At 40.1% G+C, this 14559-nt stretch overlaps 1 protein-coding gene across 1 annotated transcript in view; it reads left to right on the forward strand.

Moving 5' to 3' along the window:
• DEPTOR (DEP domain containing MTOR interacting protein) overlaps positions 1-3038 on the forward strand; it is a 78390-nt gene extending 75352 nt beyond the window's left edge. Inside the window, exon 10 of the mRNA XM_065627260.1 lies at positions 437-3038. Within this exon, the coding sequence (XP_065483332.1) occupies positions 437-565 (129 nt within the window). The 3' untranslated portion in view covers positions 566-3038. The remainder of the gene's footprint in view (positions 1-436) is intronic.
• Positions 3039-14559: the final 11521 nt, after the last annotated feature.

The raw sequence follows: 14559 nt of genomic DNA on the forward strand, positions 1-14559 counted from the left end.
CTGGAAACGTGCATATTTTTACTGTGACTACCAAGATCTGTCTAAAATGGTTTCTATGAAAGTGTTTAAGACACAATAAGCATAACAGACTCTGCAATGGCCAGAGCTCTCTTGTCCCATGTTATTTGAAAACCACTATTGATATCAGAAAATACCATTGTTGTAAGAAAAATATCATTGTTGTAAATAAGAATTATTTATGTAAGAATTCAAAATTCCACAGGTTTGAAAGTTGCAGCAGTATTTCAAAAAAATTTATGGAAGATTTACTTGAGAGATCAATTCTAAGAAATGTGTTTTTCTTAAGAGGGCTGAATGAGATGATATGAAGAGTTCTGGAGGTTTTGCATGTCCAGGAGTTGAGAGTATGTCTGTGTAAATAACCATAACAAAAAAAGTCAAACGCGTAACTTTTGTTGCTCTCCATTCTTCTCAGGTTTGCCAATTTGTTCTATCTGTCAATGGCCTCAACGTTCTCCATGTGGATTACAGGACAGTGAGCAGCCTCATCTTGACGGGCCCTCGAACGATTGTGATGGAAGTGATGGAAGAAATAGAGTCCTGAGAAGAAAAAAAACCTCTTACCGGACACTTTCATAACAGAAATAGCAACGACCATGGAGTGGCATCATACAAGGAGAAAAAGTGTTGCTGCGTCTAACTAAATAGATGATTTTGCTTTTGGAGGAGGGGGGCTCTCTTTCATTTGACAATAGTAGCACTGGCGATTATGCTAAGATCAATAGATACCAGCATATTTTCACTAAGGACTTTTATTTGCCTGATGGAGAGTGAGTTAAGGCCTTTAGGTTGCCTGTCCAGCTGTGTCTGCATCAGTCGGAATGGTTTCCTACCTAAGAGGCCATGCAGATTTCCTCACAGTCCACCACTGGATCGAAGCTCTTCATGAGATGAAAGAACCAAAGACTGTGAGGTCAGGATGTCACAGGTGGTTTGCATGACGTATTTATGTTGGTAAACGTCCTCCTGATGTCCAGCGTTGTCCTGGGAGCATGTGCTGCTGGAGTTGCTCTCTCCTTGGGCCGAGGGACGGCTGACTACATGCTGGCTTGACTGCAATCCAACACAAATGAACTGCAAATGCATGAAAAAAAGTTGTTCATTCTCTGGTTTGAATGTTTGGGTCTGACCAAACACGCAGATTATTCTAGAAAGAAAAAGATACGACCATGCAAATGGAAAAGCGTGTGTTGCTTTTGCAAAATCTGGCCTTTGAAAATCAGGCTATTTGTTTAGATGCCTACACAGTGGTTTGGGTGCTCAAGCTTAAAACATTGATTTACTTTCCCTTTTCTGTAAAGGAAAGTTGTCTCAATCTTGTCAGTTGTCACTTTGGAGAAATTTCGGACAGCTTTATTCCTAGAATAAGAATATATGGTGGGTTGAAGTGGGAAATTCAGTGTTAGCACAAGCAATGATACATTGAGATGCTCTGGTAGGGGGAGTACACTTCAAATTGAAGCAATGTACTTGAATGTACATAAAGCTTGTTAGCACTTTCCAATCATCAGGTGTTTTGCAAACTACAGATTTGCCACATGAGTTGCATTTGACACTATTACTAATAAAACACTGTATTTAACTGACTCACTCTTTTTCAAACAGTAGAATTTCTTCATTGATTAATTCATTAAACAAATATTTTCTAAAAATGTGTATACAAATTCCATATTCTGCTGAGTTAGGTGACTCTTCAACTCAATGGTAATTGGATGCATGGGTTTTCTTTTATCTTTGAACTGAATATGTACGTCCTTGTCCACCAAATTATACATATACATTGCAGACTTTCTCTGCTGTCTAAGTTTTACAATTAAACCTTGACTTTCTATATGAGCATACCAGAAATCCTTCAGTTATGGGGTGGGGAAAGTATTTTTTCCTCAAATAATTTTGAAAGATGTTTTATATTAAAAATTGTTCTCAATAAATACATTGCTTTCGCAGTATGTTTTTCACTTACACTTTTACATCAGACATACAGTAAGTCTTCAAAATCATATATGTCTGCAGCTTTGTAGGTAGAAGTGAATGTGTTCTTTGCATCTGCTATAGTGTATCCATGGTTGATTTTTCACCAAGAAAACCTCTTACATTCCACTAATATGCAGCAGTGCAGGGAGGTATAAAACTGCAACCACTAACTTGATACTAACCAGGCACAAAAGCTTGTGGAAGATTCTTTCAATCTGTCATTTAGTATGACAGTTTTTTACCCCTATTGCACCCCCCAAATTTTGGTACCTGTATATAACCCATAGCAGATTATATTCTACAGTTCATCTAAAATAAATACTTCAGCACACAACATTATATGAGATTGTAACAAGTGTCGATGGTATCCACAAAGAACGGTTGGAAAAAATCCTGTTGTCCCAGAAATGTGTCAGTATGCTACAGGCTTTTGATTTTGTGAATCCAGGAATGCTTCCCCAAATACTTCTGTTTTATTTTTTGCCTGGGTTGTTTTGGTGGCTTGGTTCATATATACTTTGTACCACTTTAAAATATAAACTCTATGTGTTAGGCTAGGTTAAATATTCAAAGGTGAAGGATTTTCTCAGCAAAATGCTAATGATTCTCCCTAATGCCATTGTGGATCCTGCTGTCTTACATCTCTTGCCATAGTTAATATTCTGCTACAAGTTCCCCGTAGCTTACAGATAATTAAGAAACTGGGTCAGAATTTAGCTTAATAATGCATTACAGAGTGCACTTTAGACTGTAGCAAACGGAGTGGGGATGGGGGCAGGGAGACATCTGTGTGTATCATTATGTTACAGATTGGAGATGGCATTTTCATTTGCAAGATACATTACTCTCCGTCACAATTTGAGCACCATTACTTGCCTGCTGTTTAATGGAGATTTCCATATTGTGTTCTTAACTTGATTGGCAATCTGGAATTTAATTATTTCCCTCTTCAGTGTGACAAAGGTACTCAAATTATCTGTGCAATGAAATTTTGTATTTTGGAAAAAAGGGTGCAAAGTTAACAATTAAGCTATGAAATATATCTTTTCCAATTAAATTGTGGTTTGTCTGTACATAGTGATACATACCCTCTGAGACATCCTGCAGGAGTCAGTGTCAAACTCTCATCCACTTCGGCAGGCACAGAATTTTGAATATAATAGGGCACCTTGCTTCCTGCAAAGTACCGGGGAAATGTAGGATTATTCACAGAAGTGAGGCATTTCAAGAGATGCGTGAATATCACAGTGTGGACTGAAGCAAGAAACCAGAAAGGAAGAAAAACTCCGGCATCAGCAGTAATAACGTCATTAAAAAGATAAGCCTTTTTATAAGACTTACTCTCGTATGTGATTGCATTTTTGGTTACTGTAGATCTTGTGAGATCCTCTATAAATCTTTATGCCTTAATAACACAGATTAGTGCCACTCCTCTGCACATCTACATTTGCAAGTCGTTTATGGAACATCTCCAAGCAATATAATAGTTAATTAAATTCAAGTAGCAGTTAAGGTAATTGGCGCATTAATTCAATGCCATATTTCTCCTTTTTTTCTGTCATATTTCTTACAAGGTAGATAATTTTGATTACCTTTATCAAGATCAAATACAATGTGTATACTATTGAACACAACTAGTCCCATGGAAGGCATTTCACTCATTAAATAATGCAATAATCCACTTCAGGTATACCAGAATTTGATTGTCTGCATTATAGGTCTCTGTAGAACCTGAAAATAAAATTGTCAGCGCTGAAAACACATAGTGGTATCATAGCAGCATCTGCACTATCAGTGGGTCTGTCCTAGTACTCTCTTCTACCTTCAGGAAGAGGTTTGGGAGGAAAAAGTCATGCAGGAGGAATGTTTGGGTATTTTCTTCCCTTTCTGGTTATATCCTCACTAATAACTACAGAGTGCTACGGATGTGTCAAACACTGTCCCACAGTTCCTGGTTTAGCAGTCAGCATGTCCCCTTGGTGTGGTCTAGACCCCTGAGAAAATGGCCCAAGCATAGCTCAGAGAATAACATGAGATCAGAATTCGGGCACAGGGCTGCAGGCTGCCCTGTGTCACTGGGCCTTAGGACCAGAAAACGGTCCCTGTACTGATTTGATGTACTAACATAGACGTAGCCAAAGAGAGTAGTCTGAGGTTTAGGAAAAAGATGGACTGACTGAGTTCTTTCTCCATCTGCACTGACAACTATGACGCAGGGAGGTTTCCTTTTCCCTGTGGAGACAGAAAGATCAGATTACAGGGTAATGTTCTAATAATTTCAGATAACACCAGGAATTCAATACTGGTTTTTAATGTTAATTTTGTTAAATAACAATTATTCTAATTTTAGAAACAGAAAAAACTGAGACAATATGGTTTGCAAAAATGTTTGCCTGATGCAAGACAGACTGAGAAATCAATTGTTGCAATTAGGAGTATTTTCTTCCCAGTGTATAATTAGAACTAGACCACTTGTATAAGTGAAAAAGCATGTGTATGTCACATGTTTAAGTAAAGCTAGACCACACCACTCTTCAAAAAAAGTGAGAGAACTTCTAACCTTTTACAATAAAACCACCCTTAAAGTTTTCCATAAGTCACACTTTCTAAATTTGTCTTTACCTGGTGAGTGATGTGGCTTACATTTTTCACTTATATGTGTTACTTATAAAAATAGAAGTAGTAACTGCCAGTGTAATAATTCCTTTTGTATACACACAGTGCAGACAACAATATAATTGGTGTTCCAGAGAAGCTGAGTGATTTTAAACCATTAGATTTCTCTAAAAACTTGTACATAAATACTGACACATTCATTTTTAAACTGAGCGATTAATACAACAGCTAATCTAAGAATGTCAAAGAATGTCACAGGACTCCATGATACGATCAATTTATACTGCAAAGGCAGTGTTTCATGTATAGATACTTAGTCTTTATAGCTGCAATTCCTCACTAAAATTCAGAAATATTCAGAAGGGAATAGCTATAACTGTCAAATGGAATGTCCTCTATTTGCAGTTAGGTATTGTATGGGAATATAGCGGAAGAATGGCAAGGAGGTTGGTTAAACATAAAGACGCTCAAGTGACTTGCAGCTGTCTGTAGAAAAAGCACATACATCACACTAATTGTTTTACTGACCTTGTATTCTTGGTGAGTAGAACCTCTGTGTTAGATAACATAGGCCTGTGAGAAACTCTGAGGCATCTTATCACTATGCCTGAGATTCCTACTTTGTTGTGAGAAAGAGCGAGAGGCTGTGCCTGCTTGAAGCCTTGAAATACAGGTGAGCTCAGCAGGTCCAGTGATCTTCTACCAGGGCTGAACTTACCAGCGCCCACGTCCCCACTTGCGTTACCTCTGCACGGGAGCTCAGGTGCAACTTCGGAGATCCCCCAGTAGAGAGGTAACTAAAATAAAACTTGCTCTTTGCAAAGGCATTCGTGGCCTCTGGCTCTTCTTGCAACGTGCCTGCGCTTGCGCATACAGGTATCCATCCGTTCTCATATTGTCTATGGGATCTGGGAATTTCCAGTACTGCTGAAATCCAGGTTACATAAGCACACACTCAAAATCAAATGCTTGGCTTCAAGAGCACATGTCTGAAGCAGGCACTGTACACTAGGTAGCACAAATTGTTGTATTGCCTCTTATACGGAAATGCTGCCATGCTCACGTAGCTTTCCCATCCTATGTCGCGATAGCTCCTGCTGAACTTACAGCACAACGGTTGCCTACTGGCTTTTGTATGGGCTCGCCAAAAAGTGATTTGCATTTATTTTCCAATTTGAAGGTGATTACAGCCATAGAAAATTCTCTTCTTTTTACATGCAGCTTCTTGCTTCTGTTCCTGAGGTGATTCCACCCAGAGACCTCTACAAAATGGTCTCTAGGTTATTGTACGCGAGCAGCTAGTGGTCTGCAGGCCACTGCAGAGAGGTCCCTCCGTGGTGCCTGAGCAGCTGAACATCTGTACTGGGAAATGCTCCCACTGCTCCTGCTGCTGCTGCGCACACCAAGCCAAGACAACTGGGGAACACTGGTGTGAAGGGCAGTCTATGCCCACCAGACTGTCTGCCCCTACCAGTGATTTATGGGTATATTTTGTTTTCTTCCCTATTCTTCTACTTCTTTTGCCACAAAGTTAACGATGGTCGTACTTTCTGCTTCCAACTCAAAAATCGGTTCCTGAAGGTGGTGACGGCCCTGCTTGCTTTGTCATTTTTACTAGTCTGTTTTTGAGTGACTCTTTATCATGATCATCATCACTAGCTTTTCGTAAATTAGGAGTGCTTATTAATCAAGCTTAAGATTTCAGGAAAACAAATTCTTGTTGATGATTTTAAATTAGAAGTAAAATGAATGTAGAACCCAGAATAGCATCTGTCAGGCAGGGGCAGTGATAGGGCGTAGCATGGAAAGGTTCTGTCCCATTATGTTTCTTAATAGTATCACAGAGAAGAAAAATGTTGTAGTTTTATGACTAAATTTACGATTTACGTTCTTAACCCTATCTTCTCAATAAGAACAAAGTTGTAATTAACGCTTTTACATTTAAGAACATTCAAACATAAAATGCACTAGATAAGAGCATAGTAAAGATACACGTTTTCTTGTGAAATATTTGTTTAAAATGTAACAAACAAAACATTTCCTTTAAAAAAGCAATTTTCATTTACATTATGAAGTAATTAAAACCTTTTTTCATATCTTCAGTTTCTAAAGTCTTTATAAAATATTTCTATATATGTGCAAACACTGCATGTATCAGCTAAAAATAAATACACGTGCAGATGAGGAGGCTTGACTGAACAACTTGTCAATGGTGTCCAGCAATGGGGCTTACGTTAGCTCTTCGTGTTTACTAGCAAAAGTTTAATTACGCGTGATGTTGAGCAAAGCCTGGGAAATATTAAGTGATTTCGCTTAGAAGAAGTGCTTAGCTGTTTGCAGGATCAGGACTCCATTTAATTTCTTTTCTCAAAGTGCCTTAACATTCCTGGTTTACCTGCAAAGTAGTTCTAGAAACAAGATATTATTTTCTTAAAGCTCATTTAAATATTGCAGATGGAACCCACTAGCTTTTATGGGTTAACTTGGAAAGGAAGAAACGTGACAGTATTCCAGATCTTAATGTTACATTTTCCTGTTGCCTGCTTTGTTTCATGAGCATTGTCAGCTCAACTGCATTTTGAAGAAAACTTACTTCACCCTTTTGTTTGTCACTGGAGTTTGGGACTGTATATGCTTTGTTCGTTTCACAGAATCAACAAGATCCTGCTAAATATTAAAAAAACTCAACATTTCATTTTCTATTACACTCCAGCAGGCAAATCATGTTACAATATATGCTTAAAATAAGCATTTACAAAAGGATGCTGACTTACCTTCTTAAATGTTCAATTTTCGTTATAGGGTAAGAATTACATTGTTTAAATTTTGTTTATTTCCCTGCTGTACATGTATCTGCATAATTGTATTACTGTTAATTCTTTTAAGAGATTATTTTCTGAGGGTTATTGATTCACCTTCCTTACAGCAGCATCAGTATTCCGTTCCAGAGACCATTTAAATACAAATCCCCTTGACGTCATCTCCTACATAGTCAAAGAAAAAAAATCTTCTGGTGCAGCTGGAAATTGTACGTGAAATATGGAGGCACAGAAAACATATACCTCAACTCTCACTGATTATTGTTTCTTTTGCCAAAAAACCCGAGACAATGCTGTCTTAATGTGCAGAGTTTCAGGAAGCCACATTAATACAGGAAGAAAAGTTTTATAACGAGGGTCAAACTGTCCACATTTTAAAGGCTCTTTGATGATACCCTTTTCCAGTGGTTATCATGATTAACTCCTAACAATGGGCTTGTAATTGCAAAGATGGCCTTTGGCACACATGCTAATGCAGTGCTTTTTTCCCCCATCTGCAGATAATCTGAAAAAAGCATCACAGCAGGGTGATGGCATTTACTTCTACTTATCTAATTGGAATCTGAACTCAGAAACCAGCGGCTTGGTTCTGTTGCACACACGTAAATGTGAGTGCCATTGAAGATGCTTTAGGGCAGGGGTGTCAAACTCATTTTCACCGGGGGCCACATCAGCCTCACAGTTGCCTTCAAAGGGTTGAATGTAATTTTAGGACTGTATAAACGTAGGAGACGTGGCACCCGATGAAAATGAGTTTGACACCCCTGCTTTAGGGTATTTGAGACATTCCTATGGGGCAGAGAGGATCTATGGGGAAGTCCATGTCCCCTCAAAATCACATCTAGAGACTTAGTCCTAGAGGATGCCTTAAATACTGTAGGATACTTCAAATGGCACTAGGCACATATGTGTGAGCAACTGAATGACATCCCTAATAACCACAACTTAGTATCAGCTAATTCAGTTGTCTTACTGATGATAATTTTATTGGAGTTACCCAGTTGTATATTCAATTAATCCTTCTGATGGGAAAGAACTTCCTGGCTATCCAGCCAATTCTCTGAGAAGTCATTGCACAATTGTATCGCGCAGACCTGACTGTGATGATGTGCTATTATTAAATGTCCCAAGAAATGTGCCTCCTTTTCCTGTCCTCTTATGTTTTTTGTCAAGGTGCAAAGTGGCCTCTCACCCAAGGACAGCTTTGTTTCCAAATTGTCTGTCACCGAACAAGGGGCCCAGAGGCATTTGTCAGTTGAGCTGTAATCTGTATATATAAATGATCATACATAATTACTCTCTGTATGTTTCAGCAGACTCTTTCTCTTTTTTTGGGTGTTACTGTTTTTAAGTTGTCCTGAAAAGTACTACAGCTTCCTCACAAGGGGAGGAGGGTCAGGCACGGATCTCTTCTCTTTAGTGACCAACGATAGAACCCAAGGAAATGGCAGGAATATGTGCCAGGGGAGGTTTAGGTTGGACATTAGGAAAAGGCTCGCCAGGGAGGTGTCCCGGCCCCAACCTGACAGTGTTCAAGAAGAGACTGGACAAGGCCCTCAGACACACGGTGTGAGCTGTGGGGTTGTCCTGTGCAGGGACAGGAGCTGGACTCGAGGATCCCTGTGGGTCCCTTCCAACTCAGGACATTCTATGATTCTGTGATTCTAGTTTCATCCAAGGGGTCACAACTAGGCAGCAACTGGCTCCCGCTAGGAAATGAGATCATAAGGAGGAGTAGCAGCTACTGCAGCCATGGCAGATGAGAAGTTAAGCAGAAGCAGCTGAGTATTTCCACTTAAACCTGAATTTTATTCCACTGCTTGCAATATGACAGGTATTTTAGCTGTCAGGTGTCCTGAAGTATTTATATACCTCTCATGTGCTTCAGTGATGGTTCTCCTTACTGTGTCCCTTGCACCACAGGCAGTCACATATCTCAGTGTTCGACGTCTCAGCCCTTGGTCAAGGGTAGCTTCTGCTCACCCCCTGTAGCAGAAAGGGGACCGAGCAGAAGGGGAAATCAGGAATTCAAAGTGAAATTTATAGAGAATTTAGGTTCTGATGTAGAAAAAGTGTTTATCAAAAATACCTGTTAACCCACACAGGTGTTTAGAGGGCCATCAGCACTGAAGATTTCACCAGAAGTTACCTGAAGTGCTGTGACTGTATGCCCTACTAGCTGGCTTATACTCCTTCATGTTCAATAGGTTTTACAATCGGTAGCACATCCTCAGGCCTCCCACTCCCACATCCACCATTCTCCAAGTGTCACCAGATGAGCTCATAGATCCGCAGTACAGAAGGTAAAACCCACATAGGCAATTTGGGTACCTAAAGTCATCCAGGCAGCCTGTGGAGAAGCAGAGCTCCAAATTGCTCCTTCAAGACCTTGTTCACTGCCTGCTGGACAACCCTTTCCCTCCATGGTCTTCAGAGGGCAGGCCTTGCACACACCCTCTAACGCAGAGAGAGAGCAGTCCCCTGTATTGACCACAACCCAGGTGCTCTGTAGCTGTGGAAAAATATTACTCTTTATGTATTTTGAATCTTTCGTAGCTGTAAATTTGTTATTTGCAATGCTTTATGTTCAGCTTTAGTAGGTTGTGCTGGTTTGACTGAAAATGAGTTAACTTTCTTCATGCAGTTAGAAACCTTTCTTTTTCATAGCTAGCACGGTCATTATTTGGACTTCGTTTGGGAACAAGAGATAACACCCCGGTGTTATCCTCACAGGGGTGAGGCATCGAGGAAGGAGGGCATGGATGGGGCAGAGCCTGACTGACACCCAGACTGATCAATAAGAGTGTTCCATCCCACTAGCATCATGCTTCACATTTAAGGAGAGTCGGGATCTTCCAGTCTTTATCTCTCGCTTCTTTGCTCTTTTTGTTCGAGCCGGGGGAGTTCTGTTCGGGACTTTCATTAGTTCAGCCTTTTGCCGTTTGCAGAGGCCTCTGGGCCTTTTTCCTCTTTTCTCTCTCCAGGATCAGCTGTTTGGGACCAGGTGCTGTTTCCTGGGACTGGCTGCTCAGTGTGGGCAGAGTTCATGAGGAATTGCCCTGAGTATCTTTTATTTTATATTCTGTTTCTGTTTCTATTATATGTATATATAAGTAGTGTATTAGTATTTCGTTATTTTATTAAACTGTGTTATTATTAAACTCAATCCGGGTTTCTCCCTCCCCTTTCGATTCTCCCCCCTATTTGGGCGATGGGGAGTGGGGTGAGTGAGCAGCTCTCGTGGTTGTATTGCTAGCTCGGGTTAAACCACAACACAGGCTCTCAACACCAGTGTGCCAGCTGCCCATCATGCGCAGTCAACCTGTGAGCTCCTCAGCTCCACGGTCCTCTCCGAGCTCCACGGTCCTCTCCGAGCTCCACGGTCCTCTCCAAGCTCCACGGTCCTCTCCAAGCTTTAGAGTCCGCTCCAAGCTACACGGTCCTCTCCAGGCTCTTCTCCAAGCTCTCCTTCCTCCAAGGGAAGCTCCGGAGTTGGCAGGCTCCAGCTGAGCATGTTTGGGGCTGGATGAGGCCCTCGTCCCTGGAGCTGCACCACCACCCAGCACAGCGGCGTGCGGGAGGATGTGGAGACCAAACGTCAGGACATTGCGCAACCAGGCCCGCACCAGAGACATGTTTACCCAAGTAAAGCCACAAAACCAGTCTGCGGTTTGTAGAGAACCCGGTCGTACAAAACACCCTCAATAGCACATTCAGTTCAGGGCTTGATTTGTCCAGCACATTCCTGCCTGCGGCTGAAAAGCAAGCGTCGGGAAGCCCACAGGCGTTTCAGTGGAATAACATCATAGCTAAATAATGAGTGTTGCTACAGACCATATAATATTTTTAGTAAAATATGCATGAATTTGTAGGTAAATATGACAGGCTAACACCTTTTGAACTATGACAACTGTAAAATGTGGGTTTCACTAATGTAAAAAGAGTGGGAGTTATGAAGAGTTCAGATGTTTAGTTTTACGTACATCGATAATTCTAACTTTATCACTGACATTAATCACATATAGAAAGCCCTATAAATCTTACACGCTCACTAGGCAAAGCCAAGAAAATTGACACTAGTTTAACAGTGTTGAAAATTCTTCGAGAATGCAGTTAGGCAAATGGCAATAGTGAATATAAATATTTATGGTGAGCTTCTATTTTATTTATCCGCTTGAAAATCAGGAATAATTCCATTAACTGTACAAAAATGACACTTGATTGTAAGAACAGAAGCAAAATAACAGTCTGGCCTTTTATTTGCAGGTTGATTTTAACAGCAGAAAGATAAAAGACAACCCACACTTAGGAAATTATTTTGTAAATCTGAACTGGACTTGCCCACCAAATGCAGCCTTGGTTTAATGTGAAATATTATTCAAGGTGAGAAACATGGACTCTCTAAATCACTCTAGAAAAAAAGACAACAAAAAAGAGAGTGGACTCTCATTGTGGTTATTCCCAATACAGAATTATGCTGTTCCACTGATCTACAATGTCAGCATCTACACTGATCTACAAATTCAGCATCGCTAAAGCACCAAGTCTTGTTCAGGCACTTATTTTAATGGATTGCTTCAAGTGTGGCTCTCACCTAATCCTGTGAACCCAGAAATGAGTCATGGCACTACAGTCTTATGGTGTTCATCTGTTTGTTCCTCTGTTCAGAAAATTTTATCTAGCATGAAATACTTTATGAGATTTAGAAGACCTTTTTTTTGAAAATGAATAGAATGTACATAGTAATCTGAAATTACTTGCCCTGTCTTGTGGTCGTAATACTTTCTGAACATGGCAAAAGACCATGGATGGAATTTTTTGAAAAGAAAATAGATGTGAAGAATATAGCACACTGAAGAAACAAAGCTGTTCTTGACTTTTCATAGTTATTTCTTTTCTATTATTATTATTAATAATTTTTTATTTATTTAGAGTGCAGGCAATAACTACACAAGTTTTTAAAATTATCATCAGATATGCAAAGAAAAAGAACCTTAGACTATAGAAGAGGGCAGAAACATGATTTTAGGAAATGTATCTTATGCTTAACAGTTGATATCGGTAACAAAGTGCATTGTTACTGCCTGTTGCTCCTTTACCACCATAGTACAGAAGCAGCTAATGGACAGACATCTGGATGGCTCTGCATGACCTGGTGGAGAACTGCTCAGGGAGAGCTGCTCTGTGTGAGAGCCGAGCCTGAAGCTTACTGAATTTCAAAGGTGTTTAGAACTCTTTGAAATAAGCTGATCCCATCCTCCCTCTTCCCTACCAAGGAGTTTTGCTCTTGATTTTGAGGGAATACAGCCAAATCCCAGACATGTTGCTTTTATCATTTCACAGATTCAAGTCCGCACTGCAGACTCCTACAGTTCGCATATTTTAGGTCCGGTGAAGAATTATTTTACTAAGGAATGCTCATTGCCCCAAACTCCCATTCTCCTCCTATGCAGCTTCCCAGGCTTTCCAGGCTGGCAATCTGAACTGTGACGGAGAGCAGGGAAGATGAGAGGGGGAGCTTCCCAAAGATTAATGTCAGTCAAATAATAGTTTGACTTCCCCATGGAGAGTTACTTGTGCTGAATGGGAGACAGGGAGGCAAGTTATTCCTTTGGCTGGCATCAGGAAAAAAGAATAAACAGGATACAACAGGATCGTGATCCATCTTGATTTAATTAATCTGCTGCCTAATTGTCTGTATACTCAGTCTCTTACACATGCTAATATTAGCTCTAATGAACCAGCATATGCAGAAGCAATACAAACATACGGTTTGTTACTACAATGACTCACATGCTCGCTTCTCAGTGCAAAAGCATTCAGAGCTTCCAAATTTTAAGGACTAATTCTCCAACTCAAACCTTGCTAATATTTGAAGGGACAGATTGGCTGATGTCCCAAACAGTAGTAACTCCTTTTCATATGCTGAATTATTGTTATTATCGTTATTATAATTATTATCAACACTATGAAATGCCCAGTGGCCTAAAGCACATGTTTTGCCTGTTCTTCCAAGACTCCAGATCTTGAGACAGACATTATGTTTGTGCTAGATAGTGAAGAACATCTACTATTCTACCCATATCTTTGAAGACTGAGCCGTAGGAAACACTGCAGTCTTCGAGGCTTTATTTTCCACAGGACCCTGTTGTAATCTGATTTACCTTAAGCATTGTGCTAATTATTAATAAAACAGGCCGTGGACAAGCTTTATGCTGTGAACTGTAAGATAAAGAACATAACTGTGGTGAGTGTCAACATTACAAGAACATTTAAACTAGTATTTATGATGAATGTCACCAGTAAATTACATGTTACAAAAGGGCCCAAACAGTGATAATCTAAAGGAAACTGGAAAAAAAAAAAAAAAAAAAAAAGACGACATGCAGATTACAGTACTTCGTAAAAAAGCCAAAGATGAAAAGTCATTCACTACAGTTTAATGAACAAATACTGGAAAATAGAGTAGCATCATGGATGGACTGTTGCCGAATATTCTACTTTCACCTGGGTTTTGTGAAGAACATGAATTGAGGTGATGTGCAGTGCAAGATCCAGATGTTGCAAAAACTTGCACAGCTGCATAAATTACAGTCTCTGAGTATTGAGAGTGAGGGGAAAAAAATAAAAAGGCTAACCCAAAAGTTTTTGAGATGTTATCTGCTTTTTGTGGTTGTAGACTGCTGGCTCTCCTTTTTTCAGCTTTCACAGTCTTGGTTACAATACCCTATAATTCTTTAAGTCATCAGATCAATTGCTTGGGAGCATAATTACTGCTGGTTATTTGTTTAAGAGTAGCATATAAACTTGCTTTCCTCCTGTGTAATTTCCTCTTACTTTTGGCTTTATGTTTAAGGCACTTAAATCACATTCAGTGGAAAGTGTCCGAGCACTGTATGTGTGTATATGTGACCCAGAGAGCTAGCTCTGCAACACATGCAGAGCAGAACCAAACTTTCCCTCCTTCTTCTCTTTATCCCAACAATTCTTGGCAAATCCTGAGACAGCAAATGGCCGTCTCAGTCTTAGGGACAGCTCAGTGACAACAGTCACACCTACAACTTTAGCAGTGATCTGAGCAGCAGTGCAGTCCATCCATCCCATGGTAGCACCCTCTTCTGCCCAGAGG

This window comes from Caloenas nicobarica, chromosome 2 (assembly GCF_036013445.1).
Source record: "Caloenas nicobarica isolate bCalNic1 chromosome 2, bCalNic1.hap1, whole genome shotgun sequence".
Lineage (NCBI taxonomy): Eukaryota > Metazoa > Chordata > Aves > Columbiformes > Columbidae > Caloenas > Caloenas nicobarica.